This window comes from Polypterus senegalus, chromosome 3 (genome assembly GCF_016835505.1).
Source record: "Polypterus senegalus isolate Bchr_013 chromosome 3, ASM1683550v1, whole genome shotgun sequence".
NCBI classification, from domain to species: Eukaryota; Metazoa; Chordata; class Cladistia; order Polypteriformes; family Polypteridae; genus Polypterus; species Polypterus senegalus.
Window position 1 is genome coordinate 260,282,574 of NC_053156.1, and position 24,586 is coordinate 260,307,159.

The window sequence follows — 24,586 nt, forward strand, 5'->3', positions numbered from 1 at the left end:
ATGACCCTTAAATTTAAATTCTGTGTAATTCATTAACTAGCCTTTGAACAAACATTTAGCAACAGTACTGTAGATAAGCAGGCATGGCAACCCAGGATTCATCCAGCTCCTGCTGCATTTAAAGATTTTGGGTCTCATTTTGAACTTCACAACAAAACATACCAGTGAACAAGAACTGAGTCACAGTGTAATCTGTGTGAGTGATAAAATTTTATGGATTCACACTTATGCAAATTGTAATTCAGACCCAGTAGGATGCACACCAAATGGTAATGTCCCATTACCCATGTACATTAGTGTTTAAAAGTTTGGAATCACCCAGATCTTTTTATGTTTTTGATAAAAAAAGTGATACATTATCAATGTACCATTAATATTATTTAAAAAATATAGTAAGTGCTAATGTATCAAATTCTTATTATTGCTTGAAAATGACCACTTTATAATTTATTATTCTGATATGGCTACAAAGCTCCATTTTCAACAGCCATTACTGTGGTATCCTAATGATACACTCACTGTCTTAGCTAATATTAATTAAACATGTTTAAATGCTAATAGGTTATTGGAGAAACTTTATATTTGTCTTATTATCCCTGAAACCTGGTATTATGTTCTATAAATCAAGTAACAGGTCTTTCATTGGGTTGTAAAAAAAGGTACTAGAATTCCCAAAGTTCATTTAAGAGATTCACACATGGCCAAACTGAAACAGCTTTCTTAAGAAATATGTTGACCTATTGTTGTTTTTTGAAGTGAAGTTATTCCTTGTGAGAGGTTGCCAAGAAATTAAAGAGTTCATGCAAAGGTGTCTACTAATACAGGTAAAATTCCATTACAACGAATATCTTTACAACACAATTTTCATTACAACAAAGTAATTTTATGGTCCTGACAGCTTCCCCATATGAGCCTATAGAAATCTTGTTACTACGAAGTACATTCAGCAGATACTTTCATTACAACGAAGTGCACAAAAGACCTTGAAATGCCTGAATGAATCATCCACAGAGCAGTTAGTTCTGTGGCCGCAGCTCAGTTGTGCACAACGATCCCCAAACAGAAACACTGTAATTTTTTTTTCTTTCTTCGAACTTTCCTCGTACTGTTTTTTTTTTTTGCCTTTTTTGATTCCTGTGGTTTTCAGTGATACCCTTTGCTTAATGATCGTCAACATTTGAAAAACATTGATTCGAATTTAACTCATTGTCACCCTTCTATAGAAACGGCAGACATGAAAAAACAATAACAGTTCATATTAGAAACGTATTGTTCCCATTGGGTGAGGAGTGGGGAATGGGGGGGAGTCACAAAAATGTTCAGAAACCTCACAATATGAAGAAGAAATAATGATTCGGCTCCTGATTGATGACTGTGCTGCCCACAACATGCTTCCACATTTAGATAATGTTTGCGTTGAATTCCTCCCACCCAATTGCACGACAGTGCTTCAGCCATTAGATTTGGGCATCATTCGCACCCTAAAAGTGTATTATCGCAAGGAAATGCTGAGAAAAATTCTCATCAGCATAACTTGTAGGCAGGGGGAGATTAAAATTAACGCAAAAGAAGCTATTGAAATGATTGCAAACGCCTGGATACAAGTTAAAGAAAGCACTATAGTAACAAATACAAAATCTCATTACAACAAAATTTTCGTTACAACAAAATATTTTTTAGGTTCCTGGGTGTTCGTTGTAATGGAATTTTGCCTGTATATTAAGATGGCAAACTGGATCTAATCAGGATACAAATAAGGCTCAGATACACAGCTGCATTTTAAAAAAAAATTTAAAATTATATAATTGCTAGATTTGCCAGGATAAGCAAAATACAGCTTGAGATTTGCTCTTTCATTTGGCCAAATGGAATTAGCCAGTCTAGAAAAAATGAAATAATAAATACTTTAAGGTTGTTGTGAAATGGTGACACAAAAATGGGGAAAAAGGTGAAAGTCCCCAAAAAGACCCACAAACCAGGCTGGAAGCCTTCACTACCCTTCCTAAAGATAGTCCTAATCCCAGAGAACCTGCTCCCAGCCTCAACAGGCAAGCTTCAGCCTGCACTAGCCCAAAAAGGGACACTGGGTATATATAGTTCAAAAATCTCCCAGATATACAACATACACTAAATGTTCATTAAGGGAGAGGTAAGGAAACTGTACTCTTGAGAGACAAGTTCATCATGAGAATTTTTATAAATAATTTTTTTTTTAAAAAAGAAAAGCAATACGAATAAGGGAAAAATAGAGAAGGAAGGGGCAAAAATGATTTGCCTAAAAAGGTAACCCTTAGGCTGACAAATTCAAAAAGCAACATCCTATAATCAGAAATAAAAAATGATGTGAAAAATAATAAAAAAAGTAAATAAGAACAATCCTAAAGATACCTTCTTATAATAAATTAATCAATCAATGAACCTCTATGGAAAACAAACTCCTTTACCTAAATGTAAAGGCTAAGTGCGGTTGTAGCAACAGTGATGTTTTGGTGGTCTCACCTCTGGGGTTTCCACCCAAAAAGCACAAGTAACACAGTTAAATGCATTAATACTAAATGATACATACACATATCAGTATTTACAAAAATACAAAAAGCACATGAAAAATTATAATAACTCAAAAACAACAAAATAATAAAACAGAAAAGTATGTAAACCAGGGAACAAATGCAGGCTATAACATAAAGTTGGCTTTGAAACCTACTGGCATTTTCAAAAGGTTGAATCTAATTTAATATTACCTCATCTTTGCAGTGAATTTTAGCTTCTTTTCAATAATTCAAACAATACAATTAAGCCATTCATTTATAAATGTATTGTGCCTCTTGTCTGGCAGCCTTCCTAATAGCAGCTAACAATAAGAGTACAGTTTTAGATTATGTCATATCATCAAGCACTGGTGGCTTAATTTCTGCTTAAGCAATTCCTCATTCCAATATTTACAAGAATCTGGGATGTTCTTACATGGTTGAAATATATTACTTTGTATTTATATAAAGAAATCAGGACCAGTAAACTTGATTCACATTTATTGTCATGTGTAGAAAGTATAATATACAGTTAGGTCCATAAATATTTGGACAGAGACAACTTTTTTCTAATTTTGGTTCTGTACATTACCACAATTAATTTTAAATGAAACAACTCAGATGCAGTTGAAGTACAGACTTTCAGCTTTAATTCAGTGGGTTGAACAAAAAGCATTTTTTTAACACAATCCTTTCATTTCAGGGGCTCAAAAGTGGACAAATTAAATAACTGGAAATAAAATGTTAATTTCTAATACTTGGTTGAAAACCCTTTGCTGGCAATGACAACCTGAAGTCTTCAACTCATGGACATCACCAGATGCTGGGTTTCCTCCTTTTTAATGCTCTGCCAGGCTTTTACTGCAGCGGCTTTCAGTTGCTGTGTGTTTGTGGGCCTTTCTGTCCGAGGTGTAGTCTTCAACAAGTCAAATGCATGCTCAATTGGGTTAAGATCAGGTGACTGACTTGGCCATTCAAGAATTTTCCACTTCTTTGCTTTAATAAACTCCTGGGTTGCTTTGGCTGTATGTTTTGGGTCATTGTCCATCTGTATCATGAAACGCCGCCCAGTCAATTTGACTGCATTTAGCTGGATTTGAGCAGACAGTATGTCTCTGAACACCTCAGAATTCATTCGGCTGCTTCTGTCCTGTGTCACATCATCAATAAACACTAGTGTCCCAGTGCCACTGGCAGCCATGCACGCCCAAACCATCACACTGCCTCCATCGTGTTTTATAGATGATGTGGTATGCTTTGGATAATGAGCTGTTCCACGCCTTCTCCATACTTTTTTCTTGCCATCATTCTGGTTGAGGTTGATTTTGGTTTCATCTGTCCAGAGAAAGGTTTTCCAGAACTGTGCTGGCGTTTTTAGATGTTCTTTATTCAAAGTCCAATCTAGCCTTTCTATTCTTGAGGCTTATGAGTGGCTTGCACCTTGCAATGCACCCTCTATATTTACTTTCATGCAGTCTTCTCTTTATGGTAGACTTGAATATCGATATGCCGACCCCCTGGAGAGTGTTGTTCACTTGGTTGGCTGTTGTGAAGGGGTTTCTCTTCACCATGGAAATGATTCTGTGATCATCCACCACTGTTGTCTTCCATGGGTGTCCAGGTCTTTTCGCATTGCTGAGTTCACCAGTGCTTGCTTTCTTTCTCAGGATGTACCAAACTGTAGATTTTGCCACTCGTAATATTGTAGCAATTTCTCGGATGAGTTTTTTCTGTTTTTGCTGCTTAAGGATGGCTTCTTTCACCTGCATGGAGAGCTCCTTTGACCACATGTTGTTTGTTCACAGCAAAATCTACCACATGCAAGCACCACACCTCAAATCAACTCCAGGCCTTTTATCTGCTTAATTGATAATGACATAATGACGGACTTGCCCACACCTGCCCATGAAATAGCCTTTTGAGTCAATTGTCCAATTACTTCTGAGCCCCTGAAATGAAGGGATTGTGTTAAAAAATGCTTTAGTTGCCTCACATTTTTATGCAATCGTTTTATTCACTTCACTGTATTAAAGCTGAAAGTCCGCACTTCAACTGCATCTGAGTTGTTACAGAACCAAAATTAGAAAAAAGTCATGGCGGTAAATGATAAATGATAAAGCTAGGATTCATAATCTACTGTCTGATCTATTCATTTTAAAATACGGGTTTTTTTTATCAGCATATATTCTCATATATTCTTATTATTACTTAGTATTACTAGGGCGCTATCTGTTTATGTTTTATTGTGCTTAATTACTTTTTCCTCCTTTTTTTTTTTTTTCTTTTTTCTTTTCTAATTATTTCATGTGTACCCTAAACGAGACTGTTCAATATCATACCCTTGGTTTACTGTTATTGCTATTACTGCATTAAGACTTGTTATGCTTATGCTTATTTTGGACACATCTTTAACACCATCACCGGGTTTATTATCTGGGTGTATCATCTTAATGCACTAAAATTGCTGAAGACTATATATATATATTTTAAGTGCAAAAATCTTTTTTTTTTTTTTTCTCTTTTAAAGACTATATTGGTAACAGATATCTCTATCTTTTAACCTAAAGCGCCACTGCATGGGGGCTTGTTGTGCTTTGGACGTGCTCTGTCTCTGGGTATGTCAGAGGACTGGGACTGCGTGAAGTGGGTTTTAGCCTCACTTGGGGAGGCAAAAAGGGAGGGTGGGGGGTTAAGGGGGGGAGAGAAAGAGAGCAGGCTTGATCTATACCTAATCTATCCTCTCAATCTTTATAATTATAACTATCAACGTAATAATAAGCTGCATGGCAACAAGACCTAAACTATCTCACTTCCAGTTAAGAGTATAAAATGACATCAAAAACTCAGAATCAGTGTCTCCATGATGGGACAGTTAACTTCGTAGGCTGGAATGTTAAAGGCCTGAATCACGAATTAAAAGTACTTTCTCACCTAACAGGTCTAAATGCTAAAATAGTATTTTTACAGGAAACCCACTTACTAAGCAAGGATCAGTTCCGGCTGCAAAAAGACTGGACTGGCCAATGTTCCATTCTAGTTTTACAAAGAAAACTAGAGGGTGGGAATTCTCATACATAGAACAGTACCATTTGTAGCATCAGATGTAGTATTGGATCCTGAAGGGAGATATGTAATGGTCATGAAAGACTTATCTAACTGTAAACTGATTTTGATAAATGTTTATGCACCTAATGTTGATGATAAGGAATTTATACAAAATTTATTTGCATCCATTCCCAATCTGAACACTCATAAAGTTATAATGGCTGGGGACTTTAATTGTGTTTTAAATCCACTTTTAGATAGACTTCCTCCACAGGGGGAACGGCAACTAACACCGCAAAGATAATTACAAAGTTTATAACTGATCACAACTTATCAGATCCCTGGAGGTTTTTAAACCCAAATTCAAGAACATATTCTTTCTACTCACCAGTACATCATTGCTACTCAAGGATTGATTACTTCTTTATAGACAATAACTTCTTGCCTAAGATTAAATCTTGTAAATACGATGCTATTGTTATTTTGGACCATGCACCTATGATCTTGGAGCTGAAATTACTAAGCCCCATACACTCACCCCGCAGATGGCGCCTCAACCCGCTTCTATTAGCTGACGAGAATTGTACTGAATTTATATCCAAACAAATCAAATTCTTTCTAGAGACAAATACATCCCCGAGATCTCTGCAGGAATACTCTGGGAAACTCTTAAGGCCTTCTTAAGAGGACAGATTATCTCATATCTTTCCCACAGAAATAAATCCGCAAGAAAGTAGCAGAGATAAAAAGTGAAATTACTAAAATAGATGAAGAACATGCCAGACTACCAAGCGAGACTCTACATAGAGGAGGCAGGCTCTACATTCAGAATTAAACCTCTTGACAACTAAAGAAACTGAACAACTAATTTACAAATCCAGACATCATTACTATGAACATGGAGAGAAAGCTAATAAGCTTTTAGCTCAACAAATTCACAAGCAAGAAGTGCGCAACGCAATCTCGGTAATCACTAACACGAACGGAGATAAAATCGTCGAACAAAAAAATATAATGCACACTTTCAGAGACTACTATAAATCCCTATATACTACTGAGTTTAAAGAAGACAATATACAATCTAATGCATTTCTGGATACATTACAGATACCACAAATAGAGTTTTTAGTGTGGAGGAACTTGATAAACCTCTGGCATTATCAGAGTTACTAGATGCTATAAAGTCACTCCAAGGTGGAAAAGCAGCAGGCCCTGACGGCTACCCTGCAGAGTTTTACAAGAAATTCTCCGCTCAGCTAGCTCCCCTCCTATTAGCAACATTTACAGAAGCCAGAGATAACCATCTCTTCCACAGACCTTTCACCAAGCACTAATCACTGTCTTTCCAAAACAAAATAAGGACTTATTACAAAGTGCATCATACAGACCAATTTCACTTCTGAATAACGACGTTAAAATACTATATAAAATCATAGCCAGAAGTAAACATGGGCGATATGGCCTAAAATCAATATCACGATAAATTGAGCAGTTAACCTCGATAACGATAAATGGACGATAACCACCCCAAGTGCCAAAAAAACAAACTTTTTTTTTTTTCATTTGATGGGGCTGTGGCAGGCAGCATAGTTCCTCCAGTTATTTTGATAATATTATTCCCCCTAGACCTATTCATTGCAATTATATTATTACCACTTTAAAGGACTGTAAAATGTCACTGAAAATAAATGAAGACAATAGTAGTAAGTACTTTTAGTGGTTAAGATTTATTAACTGAACAAAATAAAAAGTGTAGGATACAATATGTAACCATGCTCTCTAAAAAATGTGTATCCCTTGTAAACAAAATAGTTTAATAATAAATATGTTTCTCATTGGCTATTCACAAAGTAAACAATGATTGTGCAAATGTAATGCCATCATGGACAAAGGCCTATCTCTGCTAAGGCCTTGAGGTAGCATATCTATCCAAATCTTCACACCCAACATCACCCCAATTCATGGTCTAATTCTCAAATAAAGCAAGCAAAATAAAGTAAGAATTAAATAAGACCTCTCAGACCATATTTACAAAATTAAAAAGGGTTGGCACAGTAATAAAACATTTTAAAAATCATGTATTTTGCTACATTTCACAGCACAACATGATCAACACTGGCTCACAATAAGTCTTCTGTAAAACTTTCTGGATACACTGCTGCTCAGCAGTCTTAAGTATTTTATGCCTATATAAACATTATTCAAACATTAATACTTTCAATTTTGAATATGACACACAGAATTAAAGTCACTTTAAAACACACCAGATGTCACCACCCAAATATATTAAGATGTACACACTTACCGACTGCCAGGTGCAGCCTGTGCCCAAAACATTGCACCCGTGTCCATTTATTGAGCTTGACAGCTTTCACAATATTTGGGCGTTGTCAGTTGTTATAGCAACAAGGTCCTCTTCACTGATGTCCCATGCAGACAGCATCGCTCTCAACCCCTGTCCAACCATCTCCCCCGTGTGATCAGATGGAAAATAGGCCGTCTCGAGCACTCTGGTACGCAGCTCCCATTTGTTGTCGATGTAATGAACTGTGAGACTAATATACGGCTCCATTGTGCGGCTGGACCAGAGATCGGATGTGGCTGCAACGCGTTTAACGTATCTCAATTCAGCAGCAACCTTTTCCTCTCTGTGCTGTACATGCTGGGAATGATAGTTTTGAAAAATATTTTCGTGATGGGAGTTCGTATCTCTTGTCAATTATTTTCATGAAGTGTCTGAACCCGTTGCGTTCCACTGTAGCAATAGGAGCCATGTCTTTTGCTATGTGGTAGCCTATAGCATTTGTGATTTCTTGCCATCTTTTTGACGTTCGCCATATAGTTGAGTACTAGCAAATGCTTCGGTTATTGACCGCTGCCTGGTGGAGGAAGACGTTTTTGCTGGTCCTCCTAATCTCTTCTCGCTTTGAGCTTTTTATGTCTTGAATTGAATCACATGGTTGTGCTGCAGGTGGTGGAAGAGGTTGGTTGTGTTACCTTGACTTGACGCAACAGTCTTTTTGCAGAGTTTACATTTAACAATTTTTTGATCAATATCATCCTTGTTGAATCCAAAATGTTGCCAAACGATTGATGATGCATTTTTTTTGTTAACAAGCGTCTCCTCTTCCTCCTCCACCAGCTCTACCTTCGTCGCTGCTGCTTCAACATTTAAATCGTCCTCCATTTGTTCACCCGTGTCTCGTCTTGTTACAGGTAGTAGAGTCATGTGACTCCACCCGTCAAGTCTGTAACGTAGCACAGCGCCTTAAAGGGACATGAACATCGCCAACCTGCACATGCCTTTTCTTTTTTTTTAAAATACCGAATTTACCGACATGGGCAAAATGACGTCGATGAGAGTCATAAATTTCGGTAACGATAAATTTTTGATATATCGCCCAGCCCTAGCCAGAAGGATGGAGAAAGTGCTCCCCTCTGTAATATCACAAGACCAAACTGGATTTATTAGGGGCCGACACTTATCTTCAAATCTTCGACGCCTGTTTAATGTAATATACTCACCAACTAAATCAAACACCCCAGAAATATTATTATCATTGGATGCAGAAAAGCATTCGACATGATTGAATGGAAATACCTTTTACTATATTGGAGAAGTTTGGGTTTGGCCCGAACATTTGTGCATGGATTAAATTACTGTATACTAACCCAGAAGCTTCAGTTTGCATCAATAACATTTGCTCAGACTACTTTAAACTAGAACGTGGCACTAGACAAGGATGCCCCTTGTCACCACTGCTGTTTGAGATTGCCATTGAACCACTGGCAATACATTGTCGAAATACTGATCAGATAAAGGGGATTAGCAGAGAAGGACTGGAACAGAAAATCTCATTATATGCAGATGATATGGTACTGTATATATCGGACCCAGAAAATTCTGTGCCTGCAGTCTTAGCAGCACTCACAGAATTTCAAAAGATCTCTGGTCTCAGAATTAATCTGAATAAAAGTGTACTCTTTCCAGTGAATTCTCAAGCATATAATATTAGATTAGACACCCTACCTTTTATCATTGCAGAACAGTTTAAATACCTAGGGGTAAACATCACAAGTAAACATAAAGCTCTTTATCAACAAAATTTCGCCGTCTGCATGGAAAAAATTAAACAAGACTTGCATAGATGGTCAACCCTTCATCTCACACTAGCTGGAAGAATTAACACTGTTAAGATGAATATTCTTCCTAAGCTCCTTTTTTATTTCAAAACATCCCAATATACATTAATAAATCATTCTTTAAGCAATTAGATTCAACAATAACCTCATTTATTTGGAATTCAAAACATCCACGCATCAAAAGAGCGACCCTACAAAGACAAAAGGCAGAAGGCGGCATGGCTCTACCTAACTTCCAGTTTTATTACTGGGCAAATATACAGGCGATAAGAACCTGGACACAAATAGAAGAACATACACAGGCTTGGACAGCAATAGAAGTAAAATCCTGCAGTACTTCTTTGTATTCCTTGCTCTGCGCTCCAATAAACACACGCTATCGGCAATACACTAATAACCCAATTGTGCTCCACTCACTTAGAATCTGGAACCAATGTAGAAAGCATTTTAAGACGGAGAAGCTTCTATCTGTGGCACCCTGCAAGAGAACCACCTCTTTCAACCTTCACAAACATATGCAGTTTTTAATATCTGGAAAAATTTGGAATTAACTTGCTTAGAGATCTTTATATAGACAACATCTTTGCATCCTATGAACAATTACATTCCAAATTTAACATTCCAGCTACACATTTCTTTCACTATCTTCAAATCAGGAACTTTGTTAAACAGAACCTTCCAGATTTTCCTCATCTTGCACCCTCATCCACGCTGGAAAAATATTGCTCAATCTCAAGGAATTAGACTCCATCTCTACAATATATAAAATCATTTTACAATCCCTTCCTTTCAAAGATCCAAGAGGACACTGGGAAAAAGATCTCTCAATTAATATATCAGAAAAGGAGTGGAAAGTAGCAATGCAGAGAATTCACTCGAGCTCCATATGCACAAAGCATACAATTATACCACTCAAAATTATATATCGAGCACATCTGTCTCGACTAAAACTCTCCAAAATGTTTCCAGGGCATGATGTGATGACTGGGTCACATGTTCTGGGCCTGCACCAAATTAACATTATTCTGGACAAAAATTTTAATTACCTCTCAGACAGCCTTGGACTCCCAATCCCTCCTAACTCATTAACAGCTGTGTTTGGGGTTCTTCCAGAGGGGCTTAAAGTGGAGAAGGACAAACAAATTGTGATTGCATTCACTACACTCTTGGCACGCAGACTTATTCTGATAAACTGGAAGAACCCAAACTCTCCTCTTTTAAGTCAGTGGGAAACCGATGTGTTATATAATTTGAAACTGGAAAAACTCAAATACTCATTTAGAGGATCTGTAAGGACTTTTTTCAAAACATGGCAGGATCTAATCAGTAATATTTTAAAATAAGTTTATAAAGCACAGAGAATTTATTAATTTAGGTATGTTTACAAGCCTTAAATTTTACGCCGTTTGGCTTGCTCTCTCTCTCAGGGGTAAGGATTGATCTGTTCTTAACACAATTCTTCTTTTTGTAAAAACTTGATTGTTTTGTATGGATTGTAATAAAATTAATAAAAATAAAAAAAAATAAAAAAAATAAAAAAGTTGTCTCTGTCCAAATATTTATGGACCTAACTGTGTGTGAGAGTATATATATATATATATATATATATATATAAGGGCGGCACGGTGGCACAGTGGGTAGCACTGCCTCGCAGTTAGGAGACCTGGGTTCGCCTCCCGGGTCCTCTGTGCGTGGAGTTTGCATGTTCTCCCAGTCTTTGCGTGGGTTTGCTCCGGGTACTCTGGTTTCCTCCCACAGTCCTAAGACATGCAGGTTAGGTGCATTGGTGATTCTAAATTGTCCCTAGTGCTGGGTGTGTTTGTGTGTGTGTGCCCTGTGGTGGGCTGGCGCCCTGCCCGGGGGTTTGTTCCTGCTTTGCGCCCTGTGTTGGCTGGGATTGGCTCCGGCAGACCCCCGTGACCCTGTAGTTTGGCATATATAGTGGGTTGGATGATGGATGGATTGATGTACTTGTATGTCTGTCACAGAGCAGTGCCACTAATATAATAAAACAATGGCAACAACACAGACAGTGAATGCAATACGTACAAGGCACACATCTAATAGTCTATGGATATAGACAGCCTAAATTTAGTGGTGCTAATTGTCCAGGGACAAAGTGAATACAGAGAATAGCTGAGGTCTTAGGCAGCATGAGTTATAGATGTCCTGAACAGAACAGAGCTTTGTGCCAGTAATATTCTGTGCTGACCTCAACACACTGCAGTGTTTTGTGGTGTCAAGCTCTGCAGGTGCTTTACCAGCATGGTATGCAATCATTGAGCACAGACTTCATGGTAAACCTGTAGAGGTTGGTGTGCATAGATAAATACATCCAGGACCTCCTCAGATATGTAAGGTTGTAAAGGCTCTGAAGAGCCTTCTTGACAGTAGTTGAGATGTGTTGTGCCCATTTTAAGTAATTAATAGTGGAAAGTCTTACAAATTTTAAATGGCTGACATTTCCTTGGGGGCAGGAACTGCCTCCTGCTTTTTGAAGTCTATTATCAGCTCCTTGGTTTTACCTAGTTTGTCTACTGTTTATGAAATATAACTAAGCATTTCACACTGTTGTTCAATTAAAGCTGATCCCCACGTCCCTTCATTTGGACATTACTGCCAGCGTTTACAAATCAATTTTAGACTTTATAACTGGTAGAGTCTAGCATGTATGTATTGATGGCATAATTTTCTCCACAATGACTCTCATTACAGGCATCCTGCAGGATGGAGTGCTGAGCACCATGCTATATAGGTGCCGGTCATAAAATTAGAATATCATGACAAAGTTGATTTATTTCAGTAATTCCATTCAAAAAGTGAAACTTGTATATTAGATTCATTCATTACACACAGACTGATGTATTTCAAATGTTTATTTCTTTTAATTTTGATGATTATAACTGACAACTAATGAAAGTCCTAAATTCAGTATCTCTGAAAATTAGAATATCAATTAAGACCAATGCAAAAAAAGGATTTTTAGAAATGTTTGCCAACTGAAAGGTATGAACATGAAAAGTGTGAGCATGTATAGCACTCAATATTTAGCTGGAGCGCCTTTGGCCTGGATTACTGCAGCAATGCGGCGTGGCATGGAGTCGATCAGTCTATGACACTGCTCAGGTGTTATGAGAGCCCATGTTGCTCTGATAGTGGCCTTCAGCTCTTCTGAATTGTTGGGTCTGGCGTATTGCATCTTCCTCTTCACAATACCCCATAGATTTTCTATGGGTTTAAGGTCAGGCGAGTTTGCTGGCCAGTCAAGAACAGGGATACCATGGTCTTTAAACCAGGTACTGGTAGTTTTGGCACTTTGTGCAGGTGCCAGGTCCTGTTGGAAAATGAAATCTGCATCTCCATAAAGTTTGTCAGCAGCAGGAAGCATGAAATGCTCTAAAACTTCCTGGTAGGCGGCTGCGTTGACCTTGAACCTCAGAAAACACAATGGACCAACACCAGCAGATGACATGGCACCCCAAACCATCACTGACTGTGGAAACTTTATACTGGACCTCAAGCAACGTGGATTCTGTGCCTCTCCTCACTTCCTCCAGACGCTGGGACCTTGATTTCCAAAGGAAATGCAAAATTTACTTTCATTAGAGAACATAACTTTGGACCACTCAGCAGCAGTTTTGTCTTTAGCCCAGGTGAGACGCTTCTGACGCTGTCTCTTGTTCAAGAGTGGCTTGACACAAGGAATGTGACAGCTGAAACCCATGTCTTGCATACGTCTGTGTGTGGTGGTTCTGAAGCACTGACTCCAGCTGCAGTCCACTCTTTGTGAATCTCCCCCACAGTTTTGAATGGGTTTTGTTTCACAATCCTCTCCAGGGTGCGGTTATCCCTATTGCTTGTACACTTTTTTTCTGCCACATTTTGTCCTTCCCTTTGCCTCTCTATTAATGTGCTTGGACACAGAGCTCTGTGAACAGCCAGCCTCTTTAGCAATGACCTTTTGTGTCTTGCCCTCCTTGTGCAAGGTGTCAATGGTCGTCTTTTGGACAACTGTCAAGTCAGCAGTCTTCCCCATGATTGTGTAGCCTACAGAACTAGACTGAGAGATCATTTAAAGGCTTTTGCAGGTGTTTTGAGTTAATTAGCTGATTAGAGTGTGGCACCAGGTGTCTTCAATATTGAACCTTTTCACAATATTCTAATTTTCCGAGATACTGAATTTGGGACTTTCATTAGTTGTCAGTTATAATCATCAAAATTAAAAGAAATAAACATTTGAAATACATCAGTCTGTGTGTAATGAATGAATCTAATATACAAGTTTCACTTTTTGAATGGAATTACTGAAATAAATCAACTTTGTCATGATATTCTAATTTTATGACTGGCACCTGTATTCCTTGTTCAACTTTAATTATGCCTGTGGGGTTCAGAAGCAGCACTCCAACTCCATTCATTAAATTTGCCAATGATATCCACCATCGTTGGCCTGATTACTTACAATGAGGAGAAGAGATCTATCTTCTGATATTTCAGTGGCAAGACAACAAACTCTACCACAATATTATGGTGTCATTGTCAATATGTTTAATGAAGCAAAATGGAAATAGCCTGAACTGTCTAGAATACTATATTAAAAGTGTCCTAGCAGTTGACCCATTAAGAGTAACACAGGTTTTATTTTTAAGTGCATTCTCCATGGACACTAGCACATGTTTTTATAGTGCTGAAAAAACTATTCTAAGCCACTCTAAGCAATTTATCTGACCTGCACAGCCACTCGTCTGTAACCGACTTGACGTCTTTATCACTAGCATATAGCAGTGTGTCCCACTGAGGTAGTCCCTCAGACTAGGGAACAGGTGGAAAGAGCTCGCTCATGAGAATAGGGAAGGTGTTGTATCTCTTTGTACCCATACTTCTACAGAGCAAGACTTGCTGCTTGTAGGGTGTGAGTAGAAGAAGGATGGTTAACAGCTTTCCAAGCAATATTGACCATTTTGGGGCCCTTTCAAGACATATGAACTATGCCCTCATTATCATTTTAAAATTTGCACATGATATGTACTTTAAATTTCTTTGGTGCTGATGGAGCTTTAATTGCTTCGTTTCAAGTGTCAACATTCTGGGTTGAGTTCAGAACTGTACACATTGACTATGCAAGACTGAATCTCCTACATTGTGTTTAATCACAAGCATTAAAAATTTGATGATATCACAATAATTGATTTTGCATTTTGCAGCAATCTTGGACTATTAACAAAATCAGTACTCCAAAATACCACTTTTCAGGTTCAGGCTCAAAACCTTTAGGTTTCCCCTTGTATGTAACTTTTAATTATGAAGACAACAAAAAAGAAGAAATTGCCTGAATAGTTTATTCATTTTTTGAGGTTTCATATTAATGGATAGTCTGAGTTTAAATATTTTGTAATATTTTGATTTGGCTACCACAATATTCTATGTAATCTTTCTCTGATGCAATAACAAGTGAAAAATTACCCATTAATCTTTATACTTAAAAATGTACTACAATGAAAGAGTATTAAAAGATCTTTCTTTGTAGTTATGCAAGTCATATCCATTTATTCCAGAGTATAATACATTTTATCAGCAGCTAGGTGGAGGCTAAACGAAGCAATGTTAAAAACCCAAATAAGTAGCTACTTATTTGTCTAAAAGAGGTAGTAGAATACATTGTGTGGAAACAATATCCACACACTTAAATGGACAGCACAATATCAATCAACATTTATTTATATAGCACATATTCATACAAAAAAATGTAGCTCAAAGTGCTTTACAAAATGAATAGAGAAATAGAAGACACAATAAAAGATAAACATATGTCAACATTAATTAACATAGAATAAGAGTAAGGTCCGATGGCCAGGGTGGACAGAAAAAACAAAAAAACTCCAAAGGCTGGAGAAAAAAATAAAATCTGTAGGGGTTCCAGACCAAGAGACCACCCAGTCCCCTCTGGGCAGTCTACCTAACATGAGTCAAACAGTCCTCTTTGTATTTAGGGTTTTCATGGAAGGACTTGATGATGATGGTCACGTAGACTTCTGGCTTTCAGTCCATCAATGTTGGTGCATCATGATGCTTTGAGGTGGTGGTGGCGCAGGCCGCCACCACAAAGAAACCGGAAAAAGAAACAGAAGAGAGAGTTGGGGTCAGTATGGATTTTGGAGCCACTGTGAATAGTTATTGTGATGAATTGAACATACAGAGTATCAGTATTAAGTTAAAGTGAAGTTATAAAAAGGCCATGTTAAAGTAATGTGTTTTCAGCAGTGTTTTAAAGTGCTCTACTGTATTTGCCTGGCGAATTCCTATTGGCAGGCTATTCCAGATTTTGGGTGCATAGCAGCAGAAGGCCGCCTCACCACTTCTTTTAAGTTTAGCTTTTGGAATTATAAGGAGACACTCATTTGAAGATCTAAGGTTACGATTTGGAATATAACGCGTCAGGCATTCCGATATATAAGATGGAGCGAGATTATTTAAGGCTTTATAAACCATAAGCAGTATTTTAAAGTCAATCCTGAATGACACAGGTAACCAGTGTAGTGACATCAAAACTCGAGAAATGTGTTCGGATTTTCTTTTCCCAGTTAGGATTCTAGCAGCTGCATTCTGCACTCGTTGCAAATGATTTATGTCTTTTTTGGGTAGTCCTGAGAGGAGTGCGTTACAGTAATCTAGTCTACTGAAAACAAAAGCGTGAATTAATTTCTCAGCATCTTTCAATGATATAAGAGGTCTAACTTTAGCTATGTTTCTTAAGTGAAAAAATGCTGTCCTAGTGATTTTAGCGATTTAAAATTCAGATTACAGTCAACGGTTACCCCTAAATTTTTTACTTCCGTCTTAACTTATACTCCTAGTGCATCAAGTTTATTTCTGATAACCTCACTGAATCCATTATTGCCAATTACTAAAATTTCAGTTTTCTCTTTATTTAGTTTGAGAAAATTACTATTCATCCATTCAGAAATACCAGTAAGACATTGTGTTAGTGTATCGATAGAGTCGGAGTCATCAGGAGCTATAGATAAGTACAGCTGTGTGTCATCAGCATAGCTGTGGTAGCTCACGTTGTGCCCTGAGATAATCTGACCTAACGGAAGCATGTAGATTGAGAATAACAGGGGACCCAGGATAGAGCTTTGTGGAACACCATATCGGATATCACGTGTAGACAAGCTTAACAAGGATTACCATTCATATATGAAAATTCTATCACTAACTAAACATTAACATGTTTGAAAAACATTTGACATTAAACAGAACAAATAGGTTAATTTGTGGGTCATCAGAACAGTGTAACTTGTGATATGAATATTGTCAGGTACCATTGTGTCATTGTGAAGTTTGCATGCTCTACTTTTATGTGTGTGTGTGTATGAGCTTTTTTTTGGTGTCCAGTTTTCCTCCCACAGTTCAAAGACGAGCAGTTTATGCCACAAATATTTTGCAACTGTAATGAGTGTGTGAATGCCCTGTGATGGACTGGTGCCCACTCCTATGATTGTTTCCAGTTTTACCCACTGCTGTCAGGAAACACTCTGTCCCCCTGTAACACCTTAGATATTATGGAATGTGAGGAAAAGACAAATAAGCTTTGAGAACACATTAGATTAGATTAGATAAACTTTATTTATCCCAAAGGGAAATTCAGATGCTTACAACAGCAAAACATAAAAAACAAGGATACAGACTATCAGGACAATAATAAAGCCAATGAATTAATTGATGAATCAAAACATAAATAAAGATATATTGTGAAGATATTTTTTTAATGAACTTAAAGAGTATGTCGGGTGTAAGCATTGATTTGCCTGACAGCAGTATGCAAAAAAGACCCCTAGAGGTGCTTCTTAGCACAATGTGGTGGAGTAAGCCTATGGCATCCACTTTTACCATCATCCTCTTTTCCACAAGAGCTTCCCGTGTGTCCAGGGTTCTCCCTGTGATTGAACAGGCTTTCCTGATAAATTTGTTCAGGCATTATGCTTCTTTTCAGTTGAAGTTGTTTCCACATGAGACTGCGACATAGAATAACACACTGGCTGCTATGGATTGGTAGAACATTTCCAGCAGCTTGCTGCATACATCAAATGGCTGGACTCTCCTCAGGAAGTACAGTCTGCTCTGGCCCTTCTTATACAGTGCCACTGTGTTGTCAGACTTTGTTTTTAATGTGAACCCCCAAGATACTTCTAGCTCTTTACCACTTCCCTGCCCTTCCCTGCTTGGTGACATCTTAGAACACCACCTTCTTTTTTGCCTACCATGTAAAAGAAAAATAATTCACTCTGATCATAATATTTCTTATAATAAAAGCTAAATATGCATTTCACAAAACCAGTTACATCACATCTTTATGCTCCTTGAGTGAGCTTAACTAGTGTTTCAGCACTAATGTAAATTTGTTGAAAGCCATTTTCATGAGCTTAAAACATCAAATAGACACTGGATTTTTGGAAATGTACAATCTACGCAACACCTGTTGACAGCTCAAACAACACTTTGGACTTTGACATAGCTGAGTACATAGTCAACACAATTAATTTGTGCTGAAAAGCAGCTGTTATAGACCTTGCTGGCATACAGTTGAAGAGAGTAATTTGCTTTTATGTACCTGACATTCGTATTTAACAGTTCTTTCAATAAGAGCATGCAACAACTTTATAAGAGATGTCACTAAGGGAATGTACACAACGTGGTGCCATTTACTTGCCATATTCTAGTCAGTTAACATTCACTTTGTTTGCTTAGTAAAGTGAATTAATGTTGGCCAAGAAGATGATTTTATATCAGCTTGTTTTATTTTTGCTTAGCTTTCTTAGCTTTTCTTGTGTGAGCTTGTTGCACTTTGTATGTGTAAAATACATTGTTAGAAGCCAAAGATCATAGGCAGTGGCCAAGCAGTCAGAAGAACTGTTCAGACACATTCAAAGGATAGGGGCTGGTAGCTGCAGAGTACATCTTGAAAAAGGATCATGACTGCCATTCCTTGCAGTAATTTGACAGCTTTTTTTTTTTGTTTTGACTAGATTTTTTTTTTTGACTTGATTCCTTACAGTAATTTGACAGCTTTTTTTTTTATACAATTTAAAGAGTTTGTTATTTTCATGGGAATTGTTACATATGCATTATTTTCACTTTTACTTTCAAACTTTTGTAAAAACAATACTTGTCCTTTATTTCTGGCCCTGGGTGTGGTTAAATCTCTTTCTCGCAGGACGTATAACGCTGCTCGTGTTCTGAAGGGGGGTAGCTGAACACATGCTAAGGAGAATCGGTCGGATCATCTGCTGGTGAGCTGCGTGTTCTGCTTGTTGCTTGTCATTGTTTTAAGAGCTGGGAGTGTGTGACTGCCAAAAGTGTTCCAACAACTGCTAGGGTAGATTTCCACGAACTTGTTTTAAATGTCACACTGCCTTGTCTCGCGTGACGTTAAAGTGTCTCTCACGGGACGTCAAATTGTCTTCCGAGAAGATCACGTCTCATCTCCTTTCCAAGATTATATATATATATATATATATATACAGTATATTATTGTAATAGAGAGACATGTTTGCTCAATTTTATGTGTCATTTGTGAACTGTTAAACCATTCCCTGATCCACATATTTTCTGAACCAGCTCATTTAATTCATTCACGTGTCCATAAAATAAGTGCTGTAGCTTTTCCCTCGCATGTCTTATTTACTGTACTGATTTCCTGCTTGTAATCAGTATATTGGTCATAATGACATGCTCATCATTCAGGTCTGCTAGGAGTGAAAATTCCAAAGGATGATACTTAAAGTAGAGACTCTGTAGTCATGTTAATGGTGTTCACTTGGTTTCACTGTGTTGGTTTCTCTGTATTTGCTTTTAGTAATGACTCTTATTTTTGGATTCTGATTCAACTTTTGCCTTGTTGCTCTCCTTTCTAGTACATGACTAATCTTCTATGATGCATTCTTCTTAATTCACCAGAGCCTTTAACAGGAACCAGAGATTTGTATTAATTTAATTCCAGGGGGTATTTACTGTAAAAGACTTAAGAGTTAACCCTACTGATGAATGTAAAAGGCCCTCAAATAATGAGAGGCCAATTACCTTCAGAAAATATTAAGATCCCTTGATTTTTGTACATTGTGTTATGTTTCAGCCTTATGTTTATATCATTTTAATTATTTTTTTTCCTTATCAAGCAAGTGGAAACTGGATTTTAGAAATTTTTGTAAAAATAAAAAAATGTACTGAAATATCACGTTGACACAAGTTTGAGATCATTTGCTATGACTCTTGAAATCTGGCTGAGGTGCATCCCATTCTTCTGATCATTGTTTTCTACTCCTTGTTTGGAGTTCACCTGTGGTAAAATCAATTGGCTGGACATGTTTAGGAAAGGCACACAATTGTGTACATGAGGTCCCACAGTTGGCAACGTATGTCCGAGCAAAAACCGAACTGTGAGGTTGAAGGAATTTCTTGCAGTGCTTAGAGACGGGAATGTGTTGAGTCACAGATCTAGGGATGGCAAAAAAATTCCTGTAGCATTGAATATTCCCAAGAACACAGTAGCCTCCATAATTCTTACATAGAAGAGGTTTGGAACAACCGTGACTCTTTCTTGAGGTAGCCACCCTGTCAAATTGAACAATTGGGAGAGAATGCCATTGGTAAAGAGAGATGGTCAAAAACCTGACTGTCAGTCTGGCTGTACTCTAAAGAATCTGTCTGGAGATGGGAGAAACTAATACTGCTTTATGGCAGAATGGTCAGACATAAGTCTATATTCAGTAAATGAGTCATGCAATCCCATTTGGAGGTTACAAAAAGGCACCTAAAGGACAAAGAAATGAAAATCTGCTTTAGAGCGCTCTGAACCTCAGACTGGGTCGAAGATTCACATTCCACCATGACAGTCACCCCAAGCGCAAAGCAAAGATGACACAGGAGAGGCTTAGGGACAACTCAGTGAATGTCCTTGAGTGGCCCAGTCAGAACTCGTACTTGAACTCACTCAAACATCAGTGGAGAGACTAGAACATAGCTATCCACCAATGGTTTCTATCCACCCTGACATAGCTGAGAAAATCTGCAGAGAACAATGGCAGAAAATCCCCATGTCTAGGTGTGTGTGTGTGTGTGTGTGTGTGTGTGTGTGGTGCTTACTGCATCATACCCAAGAAGACTATAGGCTGTAATGGCTGCCAATGGTTCCTCAACTGAGTACTGATAAAAGGGTCGGAATACATTGTCAAAGTGATATTTCATTCTGGGATATTGAGTATTAGTTGTTTTGAAAAAATTAATTTAAATGATTTTAGTATAAGTCTGCAACATAACGTGAAAAAATGAAAGAGCCTGAATACTTTCTGAAGGCACTGTACCTTATGAAACACTGCCCATGAAATTCTTCCCTGTATAAAAGGGAGACGTCTTGTTGACTTGGTAAGGTTCAATTCATGCTAACCTATTGCGATATGGAAAATGTGGTTATACTGTGTGTGTCGGTTGTGTATGTTATTCTTCTATTTATAGTCTTAAGTTATTTACAGTAAACTATATACAGTAGGAGTGGCATAGTGATGCAGTTGTTAATGCAGACTGCCTTATGAATCCCAGTCTGGACCCTGGCCATTCTCCTCTCTGGGCCCTCTGGTTTCCCACCAAATCTTTAAAAATGTGTTTGTTAAGTTAAATTGTGGTTGAAAATGGTCCCTTTGCAGTATTGAATCCTGCCTTACATCAGATGCTGCAATGATAGGCTCTAGCCTACACACCTCCTTATGTCTCTGAACTGCATTTAAAAGGTTTAAGAATGTTATATACTCTAAATATAATGGTTTTCAGGAATGTTACATTATTCCTTAAGCCCTACTACTGTGTGAATATGAAATAGTTTTGACATGGTATTAAATTATTTCTCATTTCTTTGTGAACCAAAATGACTTTACATAAAATCGTTTTGTGCTGCCTGCCTGCTTGCCTAACTTTGACATGCTTGTTTTTGTTTCAGCTCCTTTTTGTGTTCATCTGTGACATTTCAGCTCACAGCAGAAAAGCTTCTAGTGAAGCTTTATTATCTGTACCGAGTGGGAAGTATCGTCACACAGATGAGAACACAGGGGAGGAGCTGCTGTGTGACAAGTGCCCTGCTGGAACGTATGTTTCCAAACATTGTACAGATGAATATCTAAGAGAATGCAGCCCATGTCCGAATGGGACTTACACAAAACATGAGAATGGCATCGAGCAGTGTCACCGCTGCAGAAGGCACTGTGTCAAACCTATGACTGAAAAATCCCCCTGCACGGCCTTGTATGATCGTGAGTGCACTTGTCCAGCTAACTACTTTTTGCAAAACAACAATTGTAAGCTTCACTCGGTTTGTCCAAATGGCTGGGGTGTCAGAAAAAAGGGCAACAGTTTGGAAGATGTGAAATGTAAACCGTGTCCTCGTGGGACTTTCTCTGATGTGCCTTCTAGCGTACTGCGCTGTAAGACCCACACAAACTGTTCAGCACAGGGGCTTGTAATTGCTGTGCTTGGAACAAAAGAGTCGGACAATATATGCTCACTCTCATTTGCCCCATCTTTCACCATGGAGATTTTCACAAGGTCATCTTCAACAGAGGAAAACACTGGGGGTTCTTCTACTTCTTTTTTACAAGACAGTAAGTTACATTTCCACTGAATTTATTAATTTGCTAAAGAATTGGTAGAATTGTTGTGAAGCAAGATTACACTCACAGATCAAACTATGCATTCTCTAATGCTAGGCCACTTTAGATGGACAAACTGCTTTTTAGTCTGAACTGTTGCATGTATTTTGTCCCATGTTATAAAGACTTTGTACATTTGAAGCAATAACTGTTTTGAATTTGATTTCTAAGTGTATAATTTCTTTAGTGACTGTAGGAGAGGAGTATTTATAAGCATATACAGTAATAACAAATGTAGTGGCTGCATTTTCATCCTGAACTTAATGACATAAAACTTGTTTTGGTCCAAAATAAGCTACATTAAGACATGAGAAGGTCAACACATTTTTAAGGACAAACGCTTGCTTAATGGTTATGTTTATACTGTAAACAATGGCCATAAGAAAGCTGGAAATTACAGTAGAGCTTTTTGAGAGTGGAAATTCAACTCTGGTGTTTATTTTTTTAAAATAAATTTTAATGTAAATTTTATTTTCAAAGTATAAAGTTTACATGAAGGAAGCAACCTTATTTGTCTACAATTTTTCTATTTCAAAATTAACCTATAACATTACAGATATTCCCTGTAGTCTTTAACTTCTATAATAAGCAAAACATTACATTGTTAAATTGAAAATATTTGTACTTCCTAATAGATAAACAGTAATTATTCTATAAATCCATATTTTGTACAAGAATATATACACCAGTGGTTCCATACCTTTTCTAGGAAATGTTTGATTTATGTTTGTATCCACTACAAAAGTATCAAATTTGATAACATATTTGATGAAGAAGTAAAACTTCTCATTTTTGAACCACATACAGAACTGCAGGTGAACAAACTATATTCAAAACAATAAGCTTTTAACTCAAGTGCTTAACAGTCAGTCAGTCATTATCCAACCCGCTATATTCTAACACAGGGTCACGGGGGTCTGCAGGAGCCAATCCCAGCCAGCACAGGGTGCAAGGCAGGAACAAACCCCAGGCAGAGGGCGCCAGCCCACCGCAGAGTGCTTAACAGTTAAATGTGAATTGAGTGATTTATCTTTATAAATCTCAGTAATCTTGTATATCCCTTGTGACGCTTAGACACTTGATTAACAATCCTGGGGTTGGGGTTTCCCAGGAAGTATCAAGTGCCGGGAGGAAATGACACAGCATCAGTGATCGTGGGGTTAGGGGGATTAGAGACTCCTATGAAGCAATGGGTGGTGGCGCACCACTAAGCAGTGAAACACAGTCGATGAGCTTTGTCCCCCAATAACACCTGCAGTGCAGTTCAAGAACAGATGTGCTGCACAGTTAAAATTGCTGTGATACTACTAGGACTGCCAGCAGGAGAGATAAGCGGAGTACAAGCAGCAGTGTAGCTCATCTAGTTCAGTCCCTCTTAAACCCCCTTGGCAAAAATATCAATCACCTCAGGTTGGGAACCACTGATATACATCCAAAGAATTAGGTGAATGTCTGAGAGGAATGGGTGCACCTAAGAGATAATATGAAACCCACATTTCTACAGCTAAATCATGACATTTAAAAAATTTAAATTAAATAAATTTAAAATTTATGTAGAAACCTGCTCAATACAATTCAAGGTTGTCAGGGAAGCCAGAGACAATCCTGACACAAGCGGATGAAAGAGAGCAGCCAATGCTGTACAGAACGACAACCCATCATAGGTCAAACTGATACACACTCATACGCCCATACTTCCCAAACTTATATTAACTGATACACACACATACACCCATACAGTACTTGATACACACACATACACCCATACTTATATTAGAGCAGTCCACAGCCACCAGACTAACATTCAGACCAAGTCTCGGGAATCTGTGAGGCTGATATAAATATTCAACTATATACTGTAAATATACATTTTTCCATAACAGATGAATATAGTTATCAGTAACAGTAAGAAAATAATGATTGTGATAAGTATCTGTGTGTATAGTGTACATTTCACTTTTGACATGTTGCTGCTCATCACTAATAATTATCAGGTCGATTGACAAGGCTACTGCTGACAATTAAGCAGTGAAACGTTTTTTCATTTTTGACTTGTTTTACAAACTATACTTTCTTGACTGGTTGTGTTACTAGGCGACAAATCGTTGCCAAGTACCTACTGGGTTCTAACAGGTTTCAGTATAAAAGTATTTCATCAGGGTGCTGCTCTAACTT

The 24,586-nt window shown here is 37.7% G+C and overlaps 1 protein-coding gene across 1 annotated transcript in view; it reads left to right on the forward strand.

The window, feature by feature from the left end:
* tnfrsf21 (tumor necrosis factor receptor superfamily, member 21) overlaps window positions 1-24,586 on the forward strand; it is an 80,142-nt gene that overhangs the window by 11,212 nt on the left and 44,344 nt on the right. Inside the window, exon 2 of the mRNA XM_039748982.1 lies at window positions 21,706-22,363. Coding sequence (XP_039604916.1) covers window positions 21,706-22,363 — 658 coding nt within the window. The remainder of the gene's footprint in view (window positions 1-21,705; window positions 22,364-24,586) is intronic.